Source organism: Neophocaena asiaeorientalis, unplaced genomic scaffold (assembly GCF_003031525.2).
Source record: "Neophocaena asiaeorientalis asiaeorientalis breed wild unplaced genomic scaffold, Neophocaena_asiaeorientalis_V1.1 scaffold31, whole genome shotgun sequence".
Taxonomy (NCBI): Eukaryota; Metazoa; Chordata; class Mammalia; order Artiodactyla; family Phocoenidae; genus Neophocaena; species Neophocaena asiaeorientalis.
The window spans coordinates 1,463,740-1,489,709 of record NW_020175320.1 but is presented as its reverse complement, the minus strand read 5'-3'; the positions used below and the strand labels follow the sequence as shown (position 1 = coordinate 1,489,709).

General features: G+C 40.9%; 1 protein-coding gene across 1 annotated transcript; it reads left to right on the top strand.

Moving 5' to 3' along the window:
* Positions 1-2,548: 2,548 nt before the first annotated feature.
* SRGN (serglycin) lies at positions 2,549-18,833 on the top strand. The gene is made up of 3 exons (XM_024765488.1): positions 2,549-2,704; positions 11,550-11,697; positions 17,939-18,833. The coding sequence occupies exons 1-3, from the start codon at positions 2,629-2,631 to the stop codon at positions 18,168-18,170; spliced, it is 456 nt and encodes a 151-aa protein (XP_024621256.1). The 5' UTR covers positions 2,549-2,628; the 3' UTR covers positions 18,171-18,833.
* Positions 18,834-25,970: the final 7,137 nt, after the last annotated feature.

Sequence of the window (25,970 nt, the reverse complement as noted above, 5' to 3'; positions counted from 1 at the left end):
CGCCCCCTCCTCAAACTGCATTATTCTGAAGCAAATTCCAGTCATTTTATCATTCTAAACAGGAATATTTCAGTACATACCTCTAAAGACCAAAGAGACTAAAAGGAAGACTTCTGATGATTACAAAGCTTAATCTTGTTTCTTCCCCATTCTTCCTCTGTCACTGGACTTTGAATTAGGAAACCTGAGTTCTAGACCTGGTTTTGCCACTCACCAGCTGTGGGACCAGCTGCAAGTCCTGTAACCTTTCTGGGCTTGTTCTTTTCCCACCTGAGTGGGTGAGGCAGATGATTTCTAAGGTCTCTTCCAGTTCTAGAAATAAAAAAATTATTGGAAAATTCATTCTTTTAGCCTCCAGAGACATGATATAGATTTGGTACAGGATCTATTTCCTGTTTGTTTGGGGTTTTTTGTGCAGTGCCCAGTTCAGAGTTAAGACCTTCTCAGTGAGCAGCCAAGAAAGCCCCAGAGGCTGCTGAGTGGCAGAATCTCTAACTTGGAGCTTTAAAAAAGAAGTGAGCCTTGGAGCCATCCCTTGGAGTAGTTTTGTGCTACCCTCAGTATCTCCTCTGACAACCTCAATTTGTCTTAAAAACTGTTCTGACTCGTGATTCTGGGAATGTTCAAGTGCTCCAAACAGATCCCCCGTTTCCAAAGGCCACCCTGAGACCAATAGCAGGTGAAAGGCAACGTTTACATTGCTTTGGGGCAAGGGGGTAGTTACACTTTTAGACAACAAGGAACTGATTTCTGTCCTGTTCCAGGATGACCATTAAGGCTTAAGGACACCCATTTTACAGGCAAATCAACTGAGTGTGAAGTAAAGCAAGTGCATTTAAGGTTGCCTGGTGAATGAAGGACTAAGTCTAGAATGGAATTTGTCTTTTAAAAATACTGAAAACTTGTTGTAGAGAGGTTGAGGTTTAGGGATACATCCTGCTCCTCCACAGTTTGAAGAGGACTAGGGAAATGAAGCTGGAGGAAGACTGTTTGGAAAAAGAAACTTGGTTGTCAGTGTAGCGGAAGCAGAGTAAATGCTTATGAATGCTGCAGATGTTTTTTAAAAAATCACCACGACCAGAGAATTAAAATAATAACGTACTCAAATGGGAAGAGCCTCCAAAATTACCATTTTAAAGAACAAACTCTAATCAGATCTGAGACATTGCAGCAGCCTTGTTGAAGCTATTGACAGGGATTATTGTTTTGGTGCCAGGGTTTTAAATTGGGGGATAGGATTAAAAGGGACCAAAGATGAGGGTTGTTATTTCAAGCTGAAACCAATATTCCATGGTGGGGAACTCACTGGGTTTGTGAGTTTGGGAGTTGGTTACTGCACTTGGAGGAGTCCCCAGACACACGTCCAGCTGGTTCTGAGGAGGGTCAAAATGTGCATTCTTTGTAGCCTTTGTGGACTTGCACCACAGCTGCTCAGCGATTAGATCCTGAGGCCCATCCTTAGCAGGAAATGGTAAAGGAATCAGCAGGAAGGCTAGAACAAGGGAAGGGAAACTCCTCCCTCCTGTCAAAGGACAGGCCAGAGTGAGGATGAAAATGGAAAGTGGGCATTGTAGGGTTAGACGTGTTGAAATGGAGAGAGGTTGAATCTTGACTGGAAGTAAGGGAAAAGTACATGCCCCAAGGACAAGGGCGTGTGATAAACTGTTGTATTTATTATGTGACTTTAATAAGGAGCCTCTACCTCGTGTTCCTTGGGCCTCAGTCAGCACACAATCTCCAGGACATGGGGAAAATGCTGTTCCTTTACTTTGTTGTTTTGTATTTTCTGAGGTCCAGCAGCCCACTGACAGGACAACCTCCCCTTGTTTTTGATTTCCGGCTTATTCAAGGCCAGAAGACCAAAAGTCAAGTTGAAAAGTTTTACCAGGAGAAAAACATGAAAGTATTTCTTATGAAATCATAAGAAATACTCGGTGTGAAGGAGCAGAGGACTGCAAAATCATTTTTCTGTTTTACCCAGTTCTTTGTAACCGAAAATCCTCACTAGATTCTTGAGGCAGAGGGAAAGCTGGTGAGCCAGTGGGAGAAACTGAGTCCAGTAAGAAGAAACTGCTCATTTGAAATCTGACAACACTTTCTTGTAGATTAAAATTCAGCTTTGAAGTTTCACTTCTTGAGCTTGGCTCAGTGAGTTATGCTACTCCTGATGAAAAAGAAAATTAAGAATATTTTATGTTGAAGGGCATCAGTGATGAAAAGGCAGCATGGCAGCATCTAGCTCCCTCATCAACTGTGCAGTGGGCTCTTAATGTTAGCAATCTCGTGTTTAGATTGTTACCTGAGGAAAGAAAAAACAAAGTGTCCTGAATGCTGATTCTACTCAGCAAGTGGCAAACAACAAAACTTTGGAAAAAGCAGACCTGGGGAGAGTCCACTGCAGTTTCATAATGGGTATGAATAGTTATTTTTCTGCCTTTTTTTTTTTTTTCTAAATCTTTCTGGGGTTTGATGTGGATTTCTTTCTATTTGTTCAGGAAACTGTGACGTGTGTTCTGGGCAGGGTTTGAGGTTTTGGAACCTTTTCTAAAAGGGACAGAGAGCACTCTGCTACACTTCCTTGTCGTGAGGTTGGCGTGCAGACGGTGGAGCTGAAGCAAGTTGGTCATCATGCAGGTGCTCTTCCAGTGCAGTAGGCTTGTCCTGGCTCTCGCCTTCATCCTGATTTTGGGTTCTTCAGTTCAAGGTAAGACCCAGGAATCTTGTCCCCCTGTAATCTTCCTTGTAAGTCCTGGGGTCCACACAAATGTTTATATTTGCTTTAAGGTATGGAATGTATTATACTGTGGGAAAGGAGACCAAAAAAAGAAAAACAAAAAAAAAAAGGATTTGGGGTAGCTGAACTCCTTGGTGTGAGATTGGTTAAGTTTGGTACCAAAAAAATTTAAACTCTGAGGGAGGTGTGGCCTTATAAGTTCTTAAAATGATTGAAATGTACTATTTTATTGTCAGATGAAAATGGTTTATAAATTTTTAAACGCTTAAGAAAGGAATATAGAAAATGACCTACCCCTAAGTGTCTACATCAATCCCAAGTTTTAACATAATATGGTAGTGTTATAATTATTGTGACACTGGGAAATACTATTTTTAAAATCAGAGTAAATTTGCGTGTATTTTTTCTCCTTTTTTAAACTTGGTTCTTAGTGAAAATTCAATTATATTTAGACATAGTTAATGAAAACCATCTCAGATTTTAAAGAGAGGCCAAAGAATTTTAGTAATTGTTTTGTTGCTCAGAGAAACATCACATTGGGAAATTTCTTATTAGGTCTATCATTTAGGGTTGTTTAGTCAGAATGAAACAACTTAAAACCTTTAATGACTAAGAAAATGAAAACAATCAGTTTGTAGGAAAAATACAATTTCTTCTCCTTTGGTAAATAAGCGATCATGTCTGAATAAGGCAGGAAGTCATGGCCTGATAAGTAGATGGGAGAATTTATAGTAGAAAAACTAAAGTTCCTCCAAACTGTAAAGGAAATATTGAGTCATGGTGATTGCACATATCTTGGATCAGTTTCTTTGAAGTCATTTCTAGTTGTCTTGTTTTTACTTCTGGTGGAAATGAAATTGTACACATGATCTCAGATACATTCATATGTATTGGAAATTTATAAAATCACTTTCTTCTTGTTATGCAATTATTGAAGAAAAAACCAGCAAATAATGTTGCTGAAATTTTCCATTAGTCTATTTATTTTTTAAGGTATAGAACATCGTTGAATGTAAGGAACAGGCTTTACTTGGATCTTTTAGGGAAAACCTTCAGCTTGATGAAATAATTCCCTCATGTGTTCTGACAAGATCCAAGCAGTCAGGTCCATGTTTGTAGCACAGACTTGAGTGACCTGTTGGTGCTGGGTCTACCTTGACCAGAGCTCTGTGAGTCTTTATATCTTCAAAATTTCCCAGAAATGTCACATTCCCCACTAAGGTTCTATAGGGAAAACTAAAATGAAAACAAAAGCATTCTTTATGTAATAGGTATTCTTCAGAATGTAGTGAAGAAACTATTATAACATTTTATAAAGTACTAGTATTTATGTCATCACCAGGTAGGTTTAGCTCTTTGTTGGGAAAGGAACCAAAAAAGAGAGAATGAATGGACTGAAAAACTAGGGAGTTTCCAAAAGAGAAGTGCAGTTGGTATTGGAATCAAGGGTTAGTGTTCACATCTGAATAAGAAGGGAAATAGATGTCCACCCACAGCTGCGTGTGTGAGTGACATCAGCTCAAGGCTGCAGAGAGGTCTCTATTTCATCATACTTCTATGTGATGCCAGATATGATTCTGTAGCATTCTTTCCCCACTTAAAAAAATTTTTTTTCTTAACCCATTGATTTGACTGAACTGATCAACTGCACTAGGCTTTTGGCTTGTTTTTACTCAAACAAAACATCTTAGGTTATTGTATTAGTTTGCTAAGGCTGCCATAACAAAGTACCACAGACTGGGTGGCTTAAACAACAGGAATTTATTTCCTCACAGTTCTGGAGGCTAGAAGTCCAAGATCAAGGTGTCAGCAGGGTTAGTTTCATTCTGAAGCTTCTCTCCTCAGCGTGTAGATGGCTGTCTTTTCTCTGTCTTTACATGGTTCTTTATGTGTGTCTATGTCCCAATCTCCTCTTCTTGTAAGGAAACCAGTCATACTGGATTAGGGCTCATCTGCATGACCTCATTATGTCTTAATTATCACTTTCAAGGCCCTGTCTCCAAATACAGTCCCATTCTGAGGTACTGGGGGTTAGAACTTCAACACATTGAATTGGAGGGACACAATTCAGCCCATATCAGTGAAGCTGAAGTAAAGACATGCTGTAAAAGTATGTCTACCAAGTGCAAAGAGATGGAAGTTTGGCAATGTGTGGGAGACCCTGGAGAGGACAGATGGCTAATCAATTTAATGTAGAGCTCCAGGGGATTATCGATGAGGCCTTACTCATCAATTGATGAGGTGACTCCTACTCTTTTATTGCCTCTCTTTTTAAAAGATGCCCATAAAGAGGGAAAATGGAAAATCCATGAGCAGGTGTGGCCAAGGGGGTCATTGCCAGACTATGTTTCCACTCTACACTGCCTCTGAGATCACGATAATGATATTGATTCCACCTATGTGCGCTGCTGTTTGATTATAAAGTGATTCACATCGATTCTCGGGTAAAGGATCGTCACATTCCCTAGGAGGAGGAATTAATACCAATTTATAGAGGGGAAAATTGGATCTTACATTCATCATTTCATTTGCTCTTTACATCAACCTCTTGCAAAAAATTTATGAGACTTGTCCAAGGCCCATTACAACTAATTAACGGCAGAGCTGGTCATCTGATTTCTACTGCAATTTAGCTGTATTCTAGGTGGATTAGAGATTTTCTTTATTTAAAACAACCTTGCTTTGACTCCAGCCCTTGCTATAAAAACCACTGAGTTGAGGGACAGAGAAGGAGAAATTGAAAGTAAACTTGGAACTTTTTATAGCTTGTCAAACCATGCAAGGGTGGGGGAACTTTATTCATCTTGTGGAATTGATTGGCCTGTAGGAAGCAGCTCCAGCTTAGATGGTGACTTCTGTTTGAATGCCACCAAACAATGAACGAAATGGTCTCCCTCCCCCCCTCCCCACAACATGGCAGTTTCTGCTTAAATTTTTCTAGCACACTTGTAGCAAGTCTCCATTAAGAATAGGAAATTAGTAAATCGAGATGACGTTGGAGAAAAATTGATATTACAATACGATATTACTGGGGTAAGTTATTTGCTCTGGTAATGTTCACTTATAGAAAGTATTTGCTAAAGCAAGACTAGTGACTCTGTGTGTATGTGTGAAAGAAATAGAGGCAAAGACAGAGACAGAGAGAGACAAAGACAGACAGAGAAAGGGCGGGGGTAGGCAGTGAGGGAAGTGATTGTTAATAAAAAACATTCTTCTCCCTTGAATCCACCACAACATTAACCAGGAGATCTGTAAGTGGGGCCTCTTAGGAAGATAATTTTTCTGTCCATGAGCATATTCCCTTTTATTTTTTAAATTACGGTAATCTTAAGATTTCTCTCAAGCAAGACAGAATCAAGATACTCCCACACATCGGGGGCTGGAACTGTTGAATTTTCACATTCTGCCAACACCCTTGAATAAATATGTCAGGAACTTGGTATCTGTAACCGTGTTCTTTATTTTAAAGCAGATTTAAAATCCCCAGTGTGTTGATCATTTTATAATGTATAACAATACAGGACCACTATGTTATGCACCTGAAACTAACATAGTATATTAGGTCAACTATACTTAAAAAAGAAAAACCACCTCAGGACTTCCCTGGTGGTCCAGCGGTTAAGAATCCGCCTTCCAATGCAGAGGAGGTGGGTTCGATCCCTGGTGGGGGAACTAAGATCCCACATGCCGTGGAGCAACTAAGCCCACACACTCTGGAGCCTGCCCACCACAACTAGAGAGAAGCCCGTATGCCGCAACGAAAGATCCTGTGTGCCGCAGCTAAGTCCCGACACAGCCAAAAATAAAAATAAATAAATAAATATTAAGAAAACACCTAATATGATCTTATTTACATGAAACATCCAACTTGCTTAAAAATATAGAGATAAAAAGTAGATTGATTAGTGGTTACTTAGGGATGAGAAGCATGAGATATAGGAGCTGGCTAGCTAAATGATAGGGGATTTCTCTGTGATGATAAAATTGTTCTAAATTTGTGGTGATAGTTGCACATACCTATGAATATGCTAAAAACCACTGAATTTTACATTTTAGAAGAGTGATTGTGTGCTATGTTACATACATACCAATAAAGCTTTTTTTAATTAAAAAAATAAAATCACCAGTCCCAAACTAGATAAACATTTCTGTGGGGGAGGTGGACTTCTATCTTTGATTTCTTTATCAATTTTGGAATAGCTTTACTGAGATAGATTTCATATACCATACAATTCACCCATTTAAAGTGTACATCGATGGTTTTTTAGTATATTCACAGATATGTGCAACCATCACCATAGTCTATTTTAGAACATTTTCATCACCCAAAAAAAGAAACCCCTCTTTATAAATTTTAAAAGCTGAGATTCTAAACTCTAGAGGGAATTTGTATTTTAGAAGTTTTCTAATTTACCAGAGTTGTGTTTCTTTACACCAGTGAAAAGATGAGATCTTTCACTTAGGTGCTTCCTCATTAAACTATTAGTTTTACTTTTCTGTTTAACTTCCTATCTATGCAAGCACTATACTTGGTTTGATATTCAGCCATCCACGACAGTAGAGAAGAATTGTCTAGACCTGCTCTGTCTGAAATGGTAGCCACGGGCTTCCTGTGGCTACTAAGCACTTGTGTGAAATGTGGCGAGTCCAAAATGAGGTATGGCGTAAGTGCAAAATACACACCAGATTTGAAATCTTAGGATGAAAAAAAGTGTAAAATATCCATTAATAACTTATACTGATTATGTTGTGACAATATTTGAATATATTTAAGTAAAATATTTTCAAATTAATGTCACCTCTTTTTTACTTTTTAAAATATGGCTGTTGTAACATCCATACGTGTACGGATGGTTTCTCTTGTTTCTATTGGACCGCGCTGGTCTAGACGGCATGGGGTGTGAAGACATTGCCCTCTGCTGGAAAAGATGTTGAATTTTTACCTGACTCACAATGATGACGCTTCTAAGTAACAATTCAGTAGATGCCAAGCTTAAGCTTCTTCAGGAAAGAATCAGAGGAGAAGGAGCTAAAATGTATTAAATACCTACCATGTGCAAAGGCTTGTGCTAGATGTTTCAGATACTTTTATCTTGTTTAAACAGGAACTCTTTGGGATACTATTATGGGATACTGTGGTGGAACAGGAATTTAAATTTGATCTCTCTACAAGCTGTTCACTATCAGAGATAGGTCAATAGGTCATTCTCATTCTCCTCCTCAGCAGAGAAACTAGCATTTAAAGAGCTCTGACGGGACTTTCCTGGTGGTCCACCGGTTAAGACTCCGTGCTCCCAATGCAGGGGGCCTGGGATCAATCCCTGGTCGGGGAACTAGATCTCCTATGCCTGTGTCAACTAAGAGTTCACATGCTGCAACTAAGAAGTCCGCATGCTGCAACAAAGATCCCGCATGGCACAATGAAGATCCTGCGTGCTGCAACCAAGACCCAGTGCAGCCAAAATAAATAAACAAATAAATGTTAAAAAAGAAAAGAAAAGAAAAGGGAGAGATTAATTTAAATAAATAAAGAGCTCTGGGCTTCCCTGGTGGCGCAGTGGTTGAGAGTCCGCCTGCCGATGCAGGGGACATGGGTTCGTGCCCTGGTCCGGGAAGATCCCACATGCCGCAGAGCGGCTAGGCCGGTGAGCCATGGCCGCTGAGCCTGCGCGTCTGGAGCCTTTGCTCCGCAATGGGAGAGGCCACAACAGTGAGAGGCCCGCGTACCGCAAAAAAAAAAAAGAAAAAAAGAGCTCTGACCATGGTGCTAGGTACTATTCTACGAGCCTAATATTTATATCTCATTATTAGAGCTACTACTGTCCCCATTTTATAGATGAGGAAATTGAGGTACAGAGAGGTTAAGGTTACACAGCTAGTAAGGGGGAGACATTGTGATGTCAACTTGACATCAAGCCTTGATGTCAACTTGTCAACATCAAGTTGACATCATGTCAACTTGACATGTCAAGCCTTACCTCCAGCCTCCAAGCAGTGACAAAGCTAACCCATTCTGGATGAGTAGCGTCCCAGACCAGAAACTGTAAGCTATATTCAGGAACTATGGGGAAGATTGTGATAGAATAGTAGTTCTAAAAGAAAGAATGAATGAAAGTAAGACAGACAGAAAGAAGGAAAACAATGGGAGAACATTTACTTTCTACATTAGAGTCTTTGTTTTGTTTATATTTTTAAAAGAATATTGTTTATTACAGCAATTTAGAAAACAAAGTGAGAAAAAAATCACCAGAGTCTACCACTATAGTTATTTCTGTGTATTTCCTCCCATTCCTCACCCCCCCGATATCTATTTATGTAGTTGCATTAACAACTATTATGCATAGAGTGGTATTCTGCTTTTTAAAAAATATTTATTTATTTATTTATTTATGGCTGTATCAGGTTTTAGTTGCAGCACACAGGATCTTTCGTGTGGCACACGGACTCCTCTCTAGTGGTGGCGCAAAGGCTCCAGCACGTGCGGGCTCAGTAGTTGTGGCGCAAGGGCTCTCTAGTTATGGCTTGTGGGCTCACAGTTGCGGTGCGCGGGCTTAGTTGCCCTGCAGCATATGGGATCTTAGTTCCCTGACCAGGGATAGAACCCGAGTCCCCTGCATTGGAAGGTGGACCACTGGACCACGAGGGAAGTCCCCTCTGCTTTTTTTAAACTCATTTTTGAACATAGAATTTCCTATGATGCTATATAGTCTTTTCCATAACTACTGCTTTTTTCCCATTTGTTTAATAGTCTCTCATATGAATGCCTCATAATTAATCTGAGTATTTTCTCTTGTTTTGATTATTTAGTTATTTCCTGTTTCCCTATTTTAAATAATACTAAGGTGAACAGCATCATGAATTCTTTATATATTTTCTCTCTCTCTCTCCATATATATGTATATAATGTATATCTTAATGATGTTATTAATAACTTAGCAATGCTGTATTTATAAAATTAATCAGAAATATTAGCTAGGACAAAGTTGAGTGTAAACAGACATAATAGAGTTTCATGAGGAAAGACGACATTTTGCAAAAGTTCTGTGGTTCTGCAATCTTTTAAGAACAAAGTCCATGGCCATCCCATTAAGATGTAAAGTGAATTTGACCTCAGTAGAGGCTTCACTTTTCAACCTCTGATAGTTGAGAATAGGACACAACTTGTGCATACTCTCCTAGAAATACAGATACCCAGAGGGAAAAAAAGCAAACTCCAGAACTTATGGTCTTTGGGAGGGCTGGGTAATGAGATTAGGAGTAAATTTTTTTGTATGTTGGTTTGCTACATTTTTCAAAATTTTCTATAATGAACATACATTCCTTTTCTAAGATAAATGTTATTAAAAATTGCAACAAAAGCAGTCTAGATGTAAGGAATATCTAAATAAACTCTCCATTTCTAGGAGAGAGTACTATAAAAGGTAGAGAACCCTCTAGAACCTGAGTTAAAGTCAGGAAACCATTGACAAGTTGCTGTATGTATCCATTTACATAAAATTCTAGAAAATGCAAACTAATTTATAATGACAGTAAGTAGATTGATGGTTGAGGGGGGCTGGGGGGAGTCAGGAGGAGGGAGGGAGAAGGGCAGGATCACAAAGGGGCACAAGGAAACTCTGGGGGATGTTGAATATGTTCATACCCTTGATTGTGGTGATGGTTCCATTGTGTATCCATTTGTCGAAACAAACTGTGCACTTTAAATATGCACAGCTTATTGAATGGCAAGTCCACCTTAAGAAAGCTGTCAAAAAATAAAAATAATTTTGAATAGATAATACATACATATGGCTCAAAAATCTAATGATTCAAAAGGATATGCAGTGAAAAGTCAATGCTCTTCCTTCCACTGTCTTCCAGCCACCAATTCCCTCCACAAACATGATCAGTTTGCTGTGTATCTTTTCAGAGATGTTCTGTGCATGTAAGCATATATGTAAATATAGTGTGAAAAAACACAAACACACACAAATGGTAACAAACAATTCATAGTGTTCTTTACTTTTTTTAACTTAATAATATACCTTGGAGGGAATTCCCTGGCAGTCCAGTAGTTAGGACTCCTGACTTTCACTGCCGAGGGATTTTTGAAATCTCTGACTAGATGTGAGGGCAAAGAAAGAGGCCAAGTTTTTAACCTACTTTTCATTCCTAAGAATACCCAAGAATGGCCCTAAAGAACTAGGGCTCTGTAGTATCTCGGGTACCAATTGGTACATTCCTTAACCTTTCTGAGCATGATTCAACTCATCTCTACCAGAACAGGCAGGATTCAGGGTCAGATACAGGTTTGAATCCTGGGTCCTTTACTTAGTACCTGTGCAGCCTCAGTTTTCCTTTGTATAAAATGGAAATAATAGTACAAAGATAATGATAGTTAATATTTTCAAGTGTTTACTGTGTACCTGGCACTATGTTAAGATCTTTACATGCATTTTCTCATTTAATTTTTGTGACCAGCTTATGAAAAAGAGACACTCTTAGTACCTCAGTTTTCTGGTGGGGGCTTGGGGAAGTTAAGGTTTCACAGCTCACCAGTAGCAGAGCTGGGACTTCACTCCAGGCAGCTAATTGCCAAAACCTGTTCTAACCTTAAACTCTAGGCTACTTTAGAGGGGTGTTGTGAGAAGGACAAATGGTGTGCATAAAGGGCTAGCAAATAGTCGGTGCTCCTGTGATATTAATGATCATAAAACCTGTCCACACCTTACCTACCAAATTTAGAATCTATTTAATTAAAAATTTCTTAGGGACAGAGTGATTAGAAGCTGTGTAAGAGACATTTATTGACCACGTGAGTTCCATGTTTGGACAGGTTCTCCTGTGCGGAAAGCCAGATACCAGTGGGTACGCTGCAATCCTGACAGCAATTCTGCAAACTGCATTGATGAAAAGGGACCAGAGTTCGATCTACTTCCAGGTGAATACAACAGAATCCTACCTCCAAGGACTGACTCTTTTTCGTAAGTGGACTTTCTTGATTTTACTTTCACCATCCGCTGCTGAGATCTTGGCATGGAGGTGGGAGGGTTGCCAAGAGTGTTTTTTCTTCAGGCTCTTGCTTCCATGGTTAGGTTTTCACTGCACAGTACAGGGTAAAACTGTACTGTATTTACTGGTATATGAGATGCACAAGAATACATGATTCACCTACCTTTTTAAGAATTTTATTTATTTTTTAAAATTTATTTATTTTTGGCTGAGTTGGGTCTTTGTTGCTGCGCGCGGGCTTTCTCTAGTTGCTGAGAGCAGGGGCTACTCTTCGTTGCGGTGCACGGGCTTCTCATTGTGGTGGTTTCTTTTGTTGCGGAGCATGGGCTCTAGGCATGCGGGCTGAGTAGTTGCGGAGCGCGGGCTTAGCTGCTCTGCGGCATGTGGGATCTTCCCAGACCAGAGATAGAACCTGTGTCTCCTGCACTGGCAGGCAGATTCTTAACCACTGCGCCACCAGGGAGGTCCCTATTCACCTACACTTTTGCAAGGTCTTTTTCTTGTGGCATAAACAAAAATTGAATACTTTTCACCAATAGGTATTGAAAATGATTGAACATTATTTTATTAATGTAAATAGAGCACATTGTATATTTATATTAAAATCCAATAGGAGTCTATCACCTGAATGGATAAACAAAATGTGGTACATCCCTTAAGTAGAATATTATTTGGCCATAAGAAAGAAGGAGTTATTGATAAATGCTACAACATGGATGAATCCTGAAAACATTATGCAAAGTGAAGGAAACCAGACACAAAAAGCCACATATTGTATGATTCCATTTATGTGAAATGTCCAGAATAGGCAAATCCATAGAGACAGAAATAGAGTAGTGGTTGCCAGGGGCTGTGAGGGAGGGAGGAATAAAGAGTGACTGCTATTAGGTACAAGATTTTTGAGGGGTGACAAAAATGTTCCGTTTAGATAGTAGTGATAAAAAAAAAAAGAAGAAATTAGGGAAAGGAAGAATAAGTGACCACGACTCATAAAAAAGAAAGTCAAAACTTTTCTTTTTTTTAAATTAAATTAAATTAATTTACGTTTTATACAGCAGGTTCTTATTATCTATTTTATACATATTAGTGTATAAATGTCAACCGCAATCTCCCAATTCATCCCCCACCCCACCTCCTCCCTTGGTGTCCATACATCCAAAACTCTTCTTGATCAAATAAAACCTGCCTTATACTTGCAAAAAAGATCCAATAGGAATTCATAAGTAACAAAAATTGAATTGTATTAAAACCCATTATTTCAATGAATATCAAAATTATATGTAGCAAAGATACATTATGAAAAGAATTATCATAAAAGTTTTAATCTTCAGGCTTAAATAGAAAATCACTCCCCTGAAAGCCACGTAAATCATCATGCCCAAACCACGTAAGTCTATCATCACTTTGGGGATCCTGGTAACCCCCTTCATCACTGAAATTACATCACCACCATCCTCAAAATGCAACTCTGCAACCCTGTGCTTTTAGGTCCACAGCATAAAGCTTGAACGTGATATTACAGCATCCTCCATTATTTTAAGTCACGGATTTCAACAGTGATTCATTTAAATCTAAGATATTAGAGGAACAACGCAAGTCCTCCAAAACAAATATTTACACTATTTCTTCCCTCCTCAAATCTGTATGATCTTCCACACTCTTTGACATAAATTGTAGCAATATTTTTTTGGATCTGTGTCCTAAGGCAAAGGAAACAAAAGCAAAAATAAACAAATGGGACCTAATTAAACTTAAAAGCTTTTGCACAGCAAGGAAACCATCGACAAACGAAAGGACAACCTACTGAATGGGAGAAAATATTTGCAAGTGATATGACTAATAAGGGGTTAATATCTAAAGTATATAAACAGCTCATACAACTCAACGTCAAAAAAACAAACATCCCGATTAAAAACTGGGCAGAAGATCTGACTAGACATTTTTCCAAAGAACACATCCAGTTAGACAACACGCACATGAAAAGATGCTCAACATCGCTAATCACCAGAGAAATGCAAATTAAAACCACAGTGAATATCACCTCCCACCTGTCAGAATGGCTGTCATCAAAAAGATCACAAATAATAAATTGTTGGTGAGGATGTAGAGAAAAGGGGACCCTTGTACCTTGTTAATGGGAATGTATATTGGTGCAACCACTGTACAAAACAGTGTGGAGGTTCCTCAGAAAACTAAAAATAGAGTTACCATATGATCCTGCAATTGTACTCCTGGGTATATATCCAAAGAAAATGAAAACACTAATTTGAAAAGATATATGTACCCCAATGTTCATAGCAGCATTATTTATAATAGCCAAGATATGGAAGCAGTCTAAGTGTCCACCAGTAGATGAATGGATAAAGAAGATGTGATACACACACACACACACATTGGAATACTACTCAGCCATAAAAAAGAACGAAATTTTGCCATTTGCAGCAACACGGATGGACTTGGAGGGTATTATGCTTAGTGAAATAAGTCAGACAGAGAAGACAAATACTGTATGATATCACTTATATGTGGAATCTAAAAAATAAAACAAACTTGTGAATATAACAAAAAAGAAACAGACACACAGATATAGAGAACAAACCAGTGGTTACCAGTGGGGAGAAGGAAGAGGGAGGGGCAAGCTAGGGGCAGGGGAAACTACTGTGAATAAAATAAATAATCGGGCTTTCCTGGTGGCTCAGAATCTGCCTGCCAATGCAGGGGACGCGGGTTCAAGCCCCGGTCCGGGAAGATCCCACATGCTGCAGAGCAACTAAGCCCGTGTGCCACAACTACTGAGCCTGTGCGCCTAGAGCCCGTGCTCTGCAACAAGAGAAGCCACCGCAATGAGAAGCCCGCGCACCACAACGAAGAGTAGCCGCGGCTCGCGCCAACTATAGAAAGTCTGCGCACAGCAAGGAAGACCCATCACAGCCAAAAATAAATAAATAAAAATAAATAAATAATCTACATGGATGTATTGTACAACACAGGGAATATAGCCAATATTTTATAATAACTATAAATGGAATATAACCTTTAAAATTGTGAATCACTGTTGTACACCTGAAAGGTATATAATATTGTAAATCAACTCTACCTCAACTAAAAATAATAAATTAAAAAAAATCTCTAGGATCTTCCCTTTCCTCAGCCAGCAACTTTCCTTCTTGCTCTGACACTCCTGTTAATACGGATGCACAGCCCCTGCTTCTGTGACGGTCTTGGACACTCTTGCTCTCAGATCCATTTCTTCTCCTTCCATCTCCCTGCTCTGCGTTGGGTGAGGGTGGTGAGGGCTGATCCCTATGGTCTGCATTTCTCAGGCTCCCAGATCTGTGGCTGAGTTTGGCCAGTGGGATGCCTGAAAGGGAGACTGGTCAGTGTGGGCGGCAAGGAGAGACAAGGATGTTTCTTCTCATTCCTGCCTTGGGTGGCACCTCTGGCAGGGCTGTGTCTCATCCATGGCTTCAGCTTCCACCAGATGCTCTTGGTCCCTGGGCTCAGGTAGTACCACCTCCTCCACTGTCCCTCTAGCCCAGGGAGGGAAACATTTTCTTGCTGTTCCTCATCTCCGGGTTTCCTTATTATTCCCTATTTGGCTTTGCTTCTCTTCCATCTCATGTGTTAGCAATTCCCTGTCTTAAATATTTAGGTAAGTTTCTTGACTGTACTATGACTGTGGCAGCTTCTAAGGCCACCCCTCCTTGTGCTGGGCATCCTATCCCCATGCACCTTCTCCAGGACTTTAATTCTGTAGTTAACCCTCTGAACCCAGCATCTTCTTCTCATCAGTATGCAGACATTCTCTAGTATCTCCTACATTTAGGTTAAATCCCCTCTTTGACTCTGCATCCTTTCCAGCTGTTGCCCCATTCTCTGCTCCTCTTCGTAGTAACACTTCCTGATAGGGTTGCCGATGCTTACTATCTCCTCAACCCCTTCTGGTTCTACCTTCACCCAGAGAGCTTGGTAGAAGCACTTACTTTTTTTTTGCGGTACATGGGCCTCTCACTTCTGTGGCCTCTCCCGTTGCGGAGCACAGGTTCCGGACGCGCAGGCTCAGCGGCCATGGCTCACGGGCCCAGCTGCTCCGCGGCGTGTGGGATCCGCCCGGACCGGGGCACGAAACCGTGTCCCCTGCATCGGCAGGCGGACTCTCAACCACTGCGCCACCAGGGAAGCCCACTTTTTTTTTTTTCTAATTTCTTTTTTTTTTTTAATTGAACCTGGGCCCTCGGCAGTGAAAGCATGGAGTCCTAACCACTGGACTGCCAGGGAATTCCCAATTTAAGTTCTTTTTTTTTTTTTTAAGTTCTTTTTTATTTTCCTCCACACTGGTAAAAGTTCCAAGGGAGCTTAAAGTTTTTTAAACATTTTAACTATCCCTCTTTCCCACCCCCGACTTCTGAATTTACAAATCAAAGGAGAGCAGGAGTCCCAATTTTTAATGGTTCCCCATCTCCTCATGTTATTTGATCCAAAAACTATATACAAGTTTGTAGCAGTCATAGTTATTGTACATGTTTAGGAGGGAGGGAGGCAAGAAGGGATAGGGAGGTCCTCCCTGGTGACGCAGTGGCTGAGAGTCCGTCTGCCGATGCAGGGGACACGGGTTCATGCCCTGGTCCGGGAAGATCCCACATGCCGTGGAGCGGCTGGGCCCGTGAGCCATGGCCGCTGAACCTGCGCGTCCGGAGCCTGTGTTCTGCAGCGAGAGAGGCCACAACAGTGAGAGGCCCGCGTACCGCAAAAAAAAAAAAAAAAAAAAGTAAAAGGGATAGGGAGAATGGTGATCCAAAAGAATAAAAACAGCAACCAAATAGGTCACAATTACTTCCTGTTGACACATCTGCTGGTTACTTCTCTATGTTTAGCTTACTTGACTTCTCTCTCTCTCATTTTCCTGCGCCACATGGCTTGTGGGATCTTAGTTCCGGGCTAAGGATTGAGCCTGCGCCCTTGGCACTGAAGAGCAGAGTCCTAACCACTGAACTGCCAGGGAATTCCCACTTGACTTGTCAGTTGTTTTCAAAAACAGTTAACCACCCTTCCTCTGAAATACTTTTTTCTCTGGGCTTCCATGGCCCCACCTTGTCTTGGGTTTCCTTCTACTTCCCTGGCTGTTCTTTCTCCTTTGATTAATATTTTTTTTTTTTTTTTTTTTTGGTACATGAGAGGGAGAGGGAGAGGGAGAGGAAGAGGGAGAAACTACCAAATCTGTTTCCAGCTCTGATTCCTTTTCCTATCCAGCTGACCAACTATCCAGCAGGTCACCCTCTATTACATTATTCCACTTTGTTTCTCTGCATAACATTTAGCCCCACCTAATATTTTCCTGATTTGCTTATTCACTTTTTATTGTCTGTCTCCCTGCCAAAGTTATAAACCTCTGAGCAGGGACCTCATCTATCAGTCCCCATTCTATCCCAGGCCCTCAGAACAGGGATCAGATATTCGATATTTATCGAATGTAGGCATGAAGGAAACTCTAATCTGTTGTATGGCCTGTGGTTTATTATTTTCATGTAGAAAATGACCCATAGGCTGTGAAACTCAACTTTTGTCTCTGATTCTTTGTTGCCTTATTCTGCCACTGATGGGTGGCATCATTGCTCTGGTCCTTTGGTGCTGAGTGGATTTCAAACTACCCCACTGAACCCAGTTGAATGAATGCACTTATTTGCGGGGAGGAGATTGAATGTTAACATGCTGGCAAATATAATGCTTGACTTGTTGCAAAGAATTTCTTAAGTGTGAGCTTTGTTGAAGCCCTGTGAAGTTATTAGAGATTTTGCAGAATTTTTAAAATAGGAAAAATATATATCTAGTCTAATTTACTTGTGTGTCCTTTCTTCAGTGGGAGAAAGTGTAAAAATGGGATCTTTTCTGTAAAAAATAAATGACCCCTTAAGTAAATTCTAAACATAGGATTGCTATGTTAGTGATAAGAAAATTAGCATTTTTATATGCATCTGCAATGAGTAGATGTGAAGCTGATAAAGGCAACGAGTTAGATACAGTAAGAATTGTAAATATGTGGAAAGGTCTGAGTTATTTTTTGTTTTAAAACATTAAATAACTGGGAAACTTTTAACTTAAAATTTGAGCAATGGAGTGGCTACATTTACTTTCATATCTTAAAAAATTTATTATGATTATCTTTTCATGTCTCAAACTTTAATGTTTCTTTTCCACTTTTCTGTCATGCTTCAGAATGATGAAATCCAGGAACTTGAATGATGTCTTCCCTCTTTCTGAGGACTTTTCAGGATCAGGCTCTGGAAGTGGCTCTGGAAGTGGCTTCCTACGTGAAATCGAACAGGAATACCAACCACTAGAAGGAAACGATGCTTTTTATTACAACTTTAGGTCTCTGGAGAGAAATTTGCCCTCAGACAACCAGGACTTGGGTCAGAATGGACCAGAAGAGGATTTTACTATATAAAAGAGAGGGTTTCCCAGCTTGACACCAGGCAATGTATTTGTGTACCATGGTTAAATGATTAATTTGAGGACAAAAGGCTTTATAGAAAATTTAAAACATCTGAAAAGGAAGTTTAAGTTTTATTATCTTTTTTTTCTCATGAATTCTTAAAGCCTCCTTTTTCTATCCTAATGTCCTGGAAAATACCTGCATTTGTTTTGTATTGTATTCAACAACATCACTATGAAGTTAACTAGACTCCACATATGTATAAAATTGCTTTAAAGAATAAATTATACTGTTCTTAAAACATTTAGTTTGAGAAACAAATTGACAGGCATTATTTCATATCTAAATCTTCAGGAAGCTGACTCTGATTATGAAATCTAGATATGCCTCTTTTTTTGTGAAAAAACACAGATGAAACATACAGTGAATGTACAGAGTGGGTATTTGACATGTTTTACAGTGTGAAGTTAACTGCTTTAATGGTACCACTGGAGGTGTTTGCAGAGCTAGTGGAGAGCGTTTGCTTAGAAGTGTGATTGCTGTCACAATTAGAAACTTAACACCCAGATTAAAGCACAATTGTGCTCTCAATACCTCATACTGCTTTACTTTTTTTCCTGGATAGCTATGTATTTTCAAACATTACTCTATTAAAGCAGAAGTATAATCAAAGGGTCAAGCTGTCTGGGCTCTCTTGTTCATGAAGTAATTATTTGTTCAAATGTTTCTAGATTCTCATCAACAAAATATCTGTAAAGTTATTTTACAGTGAGACCAAATTTTGTAACTGGAATCAAATCCTGTTAACTAGCAGATGAAGAAAACAATCATGCTACAGAGAGGGTTACTCTTGTCCAAACAATTCCTCTTCTTTAAGGCTATACTATACTCATCTCTGTTCCCCTTAATTCTGAAAAGTCTGTCAGCATCATTGTCATGGATCCTGTTCTGTACCATCTAGATCCCCTCTTCAGAACTGAGGACTTATTCAAATTAACCTCTGTGGAAGAGAGACACCTTGTCCAAGGGCACACCTCTTCCCATGGCAGCCTGCACCCAATGCCTGGTTGATGTGAGCATATGAGTGCCAGACCCCTCCCCTGAACTTGGAACAATTCAGCAGGGCAATCACAGATTCAGAGCTCCCTGAGGAGTCATCTGAGGCTTTGTTGGGACTGTTTTGCAGCTCAGTTTCTTCCTTTACTTTGTCTTGCTTCCTTCCATTCCCCCCTGAGAGAGCTCCCTTAGGAACTTTCTGCACACTAGTTTTCATCTCAGAGTTTGCTCTGTGGGGAATCCAACCTGTGAAAGTTGGTGCCAGGATGGGTAGAAAGCAGATGCTAAAATGGGATTTTGGAGCTGGATCACCTACTGTCTGGCTGGCAATGAGGACCCCATCACTGGCTGTAGATGCAGAACAACCACAAGAGAGCACTGCAATCGTTCAAACTTTCACTGATGATGAACTGGGATGGTGTACCAGTGGAAGGAAGTGCACCAGGGTGCGGTATATGAGGCATCTGAGAAATATGGGGAAGTAGTAATTATAGAGACAATGACACTGGATGGCTCTTGCTGGAGGCAATTAATGAAACACCAAGGATGATTAATTAAAGACTAAATGTGAAAACTAATGGACCTCATCAGCAGCATATTAAGAAACTCTCTTCTGCAGTGGAAGGGCAGGAAAAGCTGAGGCTCAGGCCCAGGATATAATCAGAAGAATAGCAGAGTTCAAGAATGTTAAGTTGCCAAGTTAGCCAAGTCTGTTATACAACATCAGGGCCCTGACTGGGAAAATACTGGACCCTCAGAAATGAAGACCTCTGAGTAGAAATGTATCTGGGTTGATAGATTCAGAATTCGAATCCCCAGACTTCCTCAAACCCTCTGAATCTATAGAAGAGGCCCATTCCTTAAGAATTAATGCTTTCCTCTGGCTTGAAGATGATTAAGAAGCCTCTGACCTTTAAGACCACATGCACACTCCCTCAAGGTCTGCCTTGCCACCCCACCTAGCCACCAGATCCATAACTAAAGTTACAATATAAACCAACAGGAAAGTGTTGGGGCTGCTAAGGAGGAAAGGTGAAGGTTTCTGCAGAGCTTAGCTGACATGCACCTCAGAAGCCTAGAAAGTGTCTATGTGCCTTAACTCTAAGAGTGCTAGATCAAGGGATGGAGGAAAAACAAAGTTGGATAAGGAAGTGTTTATCAATATGGAAGTGTTAGGGGAACCACTGACCAAAACAACCTGCCCTGGCCAGGCATGAGAGTAACCACTTGCATGAGTTATCTTACAACAGGAGGTCCTGGTAAGGAAGGACCTTACCACTGACAAGCTACCACTGACTGGAAGAATTCGGGAAAGGCCAAAGGAGAGAGGTGACGCCAGTCCATATGTCCCAGTATCCTTCTTGCTGGAACCCATCTTGGCTGAGCAATGTGCGCACCACCATGAAGGACCCTGAGTCAGAATGATTGGCCAGAGACAACCTGGAAACTAACCCCATTACCCCTGAGACTATGGGCCACGTGGCAGAGCAGTTCTCCTGGGTTCCCTTACCCTGCTGCTCTCTGCCTGGGTGCCCCTTCCCAATAAAGTCTCTTGCTTTGTCAGCACGCGTATCTCCTCAGACAATTCACTTCTGAGTGTTAGACAAGAGCCCACTCTCGGGCCCTGGAAGGGGTTCCCATTCCTGCAACAGAAGTACTCTTCTGGGATAAAGGTTTTATCACCCTGGCAAGAACTCCGGGAGAAGGTGTTGACATGCTTCTAGAATGGCTCTTAGAAGCTTGGAAAAAGTGACAGCTCCTCTTAAGTAGAAATGTTAGAACTACTATGGTAGGCAGTGGAAAAGGGGTCAAAAAGTTTAAGGAAGTTAGCATGCTAGAATGGACAGTTCGTGTAAGCCCTAAAAACCTACCAAATGACTTTGTTCCAAAGGAAGGCCAAAGCAATGAAGAATATGCTGGTAAGAGGGGCAGCATCTCTGAGCTATCAGTGGTAGCTCTCCTCTAAAGGGCAGAGGTGATGGTAGAATGTTGTTACAGAATTGGGTTCACAAATAGCAATGGGAATGATTGGGGGGGGAAATCCCAAAATAATAGAGGACAGGTGGAGGTGTTCAGCCATCAGAAGCCAGGTGGTACAATTATCATAATGAGGAAGGTCAGAATGGAATGCAGGGCAAAGTTATAGAGTGGCATCTTCAGAGGTAAGATAGTTGGTAACAGTTCTGCACCCAATTCCATTGTGTGTTGGAGGGGTGGGGTTGGCAGGGTAGGGGTGAGGAATTTCCCCACACCAACCAGAAAGTTTCTGACACCAGCTGGGTGTCCTACAATTCAATTCAATTCTGAAACTATCTACCTGGAGCTAGCATCAGATTCTACAGGTTAGAGGCTCAGTGCCACAAGGCTTCCCTCCACTTCAGATGCCAATCGCAAACCTAGGTTGTTACCTGTGCTTCTGATCGACTGGCTGTACATTGGAGCTTCCAATGACCACCTCTTCAGGTTCAGTTAATTTGCTAGAGCAATTCTCAGAACTCAGAGAAACATTTCACTTACCTGATCACCAATTTATTATAAAAGGGTGTAAATCCAGCTAGATGAAGCGATACACAAGGTGAGGTCCTGAACAAAGGAGTCTCTGTCCTCTTGGAGTTTGGGGCCTGGCACGGTGGCACATGGAAGCTTCTGGTTCCCCAACGTAGAAGCTCTCTAAACCCTGTCCTTTGTGGGTTTTTTGAAGTCTTCATTACATAGGTATGATTGATTAAATCATTGGCCACTGGTAATTGAACTTAATCTCCAGCCCCTCTCCCATCTCCCTTGCCTGGAGGTCAGGGGTGGGACTGAAAGTTGCAACCCTTTAATCAAACAGTTGGCTCCAGTATCCTTACCTGAGCCAGTTTTCAGACCTGGAACCCACTGACTAAAAGAGAGGTTAGGTACTCTGGAATAAGACCCTGTGACACCATGGCAAGTATATACAGCACTGATTCCTCTAATGTTTACCCAAAGGGACTGATGGCCATTAACTCAGGTACTATAACCTGGGGAAAGGAGAGTATTCAGACATTTCAAAGACAATCAGTTACAGGGTCTAATTAACTTTGATACATGGAGATCCAAAGCATCATCATGGCCTCCCTGTTAGTGGGGCATTAGGTGATCAGGTATTAAATGGAATCTTGACCCAGCTCACAGTGGTCATTTTTCCAGTCCCTAAATGTGTAATTAGAATGGACATAATTGGTAGCACACCACCACATTGATTTCTTGACCTGTGTGATAGGAGCTATTGCAATGGGGAAGACCAGGTGGAGACTTCTAAAGCTACCCGCCGCCATCTGTCAACAAATCAAAAACATTTCATCCTGGGGGGAATGTCAGACATTAGTAGTACCTTTAAAAACCTGAAGAATGCAGGGATACTAGTCCCCAGTGTATCTCCATTTAATTGACCAGTCTGGATCTTGCAAAAACCAGATGGATTCTGGGGGGTGACAGTAGAGTATCACAAATTCAACGAAGTAGTAGTTGTACTTGCAGCAGCTATGCCAGATATAGTACTTTTGCTGGAGCAGAGTTACACAGCTTCAGGTATGTGGTAGGCAGGCATTAAGCTGGAAAATGCTTTCATTTCCATCCCTATCAAAAAGGAGAATCAGAAACAGGTTATGTTCTCTTGGAACGGATAACAGTATACATTTAGTCTATTCTCAGGGCTATGTTAAATCTTCTGCCCTCTGCCATAATATAATCTGAAGACACTTGGACTAACTGGACATCTCACAGAATATCACAGTGGTCCACTGTATCGATGGATCATGAGCCTGCATCCAGACCCCCATGTCATGTGCCACTGATGAACTGACATCTCTCCCTCAGCTCAAAACTATGGCCATATGGTGGGGGTAGAGAGTGTTCTTTATGACTGACAAAGCAGGAATAAGATCAAGCTGGGTTCATAGGTGAATTGGCCTCTTATATAGGTTCAAGTCAAAAATGGATGGCAGGTGCACTGAAGTGCCAATTAGGGGTAGCCTTGAAAATAGCTGTGAGAGGAAATCCAATGAGCAGAGCTTCAGGTGGCGAACCTGGTCATTTACCCTGTGTAGAAAGAGAAGGAGCCCAAGGTTAGGATATACACAGTTCCATGGGTAGTGGTAAATGTTTTGGTAAGTTGATAAGGGGCCTAAAATAGAAAATATCGCAAGATTGGGGAGTAAGAAGTCTGGGGTAAAGGCACATGAATGGACCAATGAGAGAAGATGCAAAGTGTGAAAATCTTTGGGTCAAATGCCAATGCCAATCAGAAAGCATCCAGTACAGAAGAGGCACTAACAACCAGGTAGATTAAATGACTGGCAGGTATTAGTCAGCCTCTGTCACGGGCTACCCTAATGAGAGCACAATGAACTAATGGAGGAGTAGCCATAATGGCAGAGAGGGAAACTATGCAACTTGGCCCACTGGCCAAGACTACTTCAGCTACTGATGTTGCCAAATATCCCATATGCTAGCAACAGAGCTCACTGCTGTGCCACCGATATGGCACCATTCTTCAAGGAGACTTTGGTGGCAGGTTGACTATATTAGGCCCCTTCCATTCTGGATGGGCCAGAGATTTGTTCTAACAGGAATAGACATGTATTCTAGGTATGTATTTGTCTTTCCTACCCACGGGGCCTCCAGCAACATCAATATCTAAGGGCTTACAGAATATTTGATCCACCAACATAACTTTGTATATAACATTGCATCAGACCAAAGGACCCACTTTATAGCAAGGAGATTCAGCAGTGGCATGTGACGATGGGATCCACTGTTGACCCTAGATGCCACCAACATGATAGAATGATAGAAGGGTTTATCGAAGGCACAGCTGAGGTACAAGCTTGGATATGATACACCGAGGTTGGCACACCAACTGCCAGGATGCAGTATACATGCTAAATCAGTAACTTCTGTATTCTACTGTGCCCTTAATACGTGGAGAATATATGGGTCCAGGAACCAATGAGTGGAAGTAGGCTAGGACACACTTAACATCAAGCCTACTTGGGGAATTTGTGCTTCCTATCCCTACAATTGTGTTCTGCAGATTTAGATGTTATGGTACCCTTGGGGAAATGTTTCCACCAGGGGACACAGTAAGAATCCTATTGAACTTTAAGCTATGGTTCTCATCATTCAGGCACTTTAAGCCCTTTGTGCCAAGGGATGAACAGTCAATAAGAAGTAATCATCTAGGTGGGGGAAATGGACCTGATCATCAGGAGGAGAGAGGTCTGTTGCTACACAATGGGGACAGGGAGGACTATCTTTGAAATCCAGGTGACCTACTGAGGCTTCTCTTAGTACTTCCTTACCCAGTTTTGATGGTAAATGGATAAAGTTAGCAGTTAGGCCCGAGAAATGCATGGTAACCAGGGGCTCAGATCCTCATGGTTGAAGATCTGGGTCAGTCCTCCAACTAAGCCATCTAGACCAGTAGTGGTGTTAGCTACGGATGAGAGAAAACTACATTGATAACAAAGGAGGAATTTGATGAGTTTTGATTATATCTTACTACCAGTTGCAGCAGAAGCAGCTGCAGTTCATTCCACTGACCCTCCCCTCATAAGTTTTCCCTAAGAACCCTCCAGTGTCCTGAAAAAGCTGCTTCCAGAATGTATATGAAGCAAATGGATCTAAGAGGCACAAGGGTGGACTGTTATGGATGCTGTGCTGTACTGTGTTGCCCAGATTCCCCCTTTAGAACTGGAGGACTTATTCCTCCAGCTACTGGGAAGGTTGGCTGATAGCTACAACTTAGATGAAGAAGCCACATCAACTAAGGTCATGCTCCTTTCCCAGGACAGCTCACAGCCAAAGACTCATGTATGTGGGGGTATAAAGGTTCAGACCTCATGCTCCACTTGGGACAACTCTGAAGGGACAACTGCTTCAGAACTCTCTATGGTGTCACACGAAGACACCATATTGTGATTCCATTGCAGCTCAGTTTATTCCTGTCTAACCCTGCTTCCTTCCAATCCTCCACAGGCATTGATCCGAAGGCCACTCCCTGATAAATTTCCTCTATGGGTTTGCGTCTCATAGGACACAACTCATAGGAATTATCTTTACAGCATTTTACTTCTGGTGATAGTTGTTAAGTTATACCCTAATCTTTCCATTAATAAATCTATCTGTGATTATTTAACAGGAACTTTGTGAGTTTTTATGCCCAGTAGGACATTACTGTCATGAGACCTATCTTTTGGGTCCCAAAAAATACATAGCAGAAAAAAGAAGGCATGGTTTAGAAAAATATACATACTATTTTGCATTTTCTAGTTAAGTGATAAGTTTTACACATTTGAAGAAGGGGTAGATAGTCTAGGCTGATTTTTATCAAAAAATGACACTTTTTTTTACTAAGAAAGATCTTAAACTTGCCACAAAGAAAATGTAGAATATTTCTATTTTTAGAGAGGTAATTAGACTAATTAAAAAAAGTACGAGCTTTAGAATTTCAAAGTCCTGGCTTAAATACCAATTTCACTCTTTATTAGCTTTGTAACTTAAGGCAAGTTACTTAATTTTGCTAATATTGTCTATGGAGGGCAACGTTGTGAAGGGGTTAATTGTGTGGTCTCTGAAGCCAGATCACCTGGGTTCAAAGCTGTCACTTACTAACTAGGTAACATCAGATGAGTTAACTCATTTAACCTCTCTGTACCTCAGTTTCCTCCTCTTTAAAATGAAGATGATGATAGTGACTACCTTATAGGTTTGTTGAGATTAAATAAATTA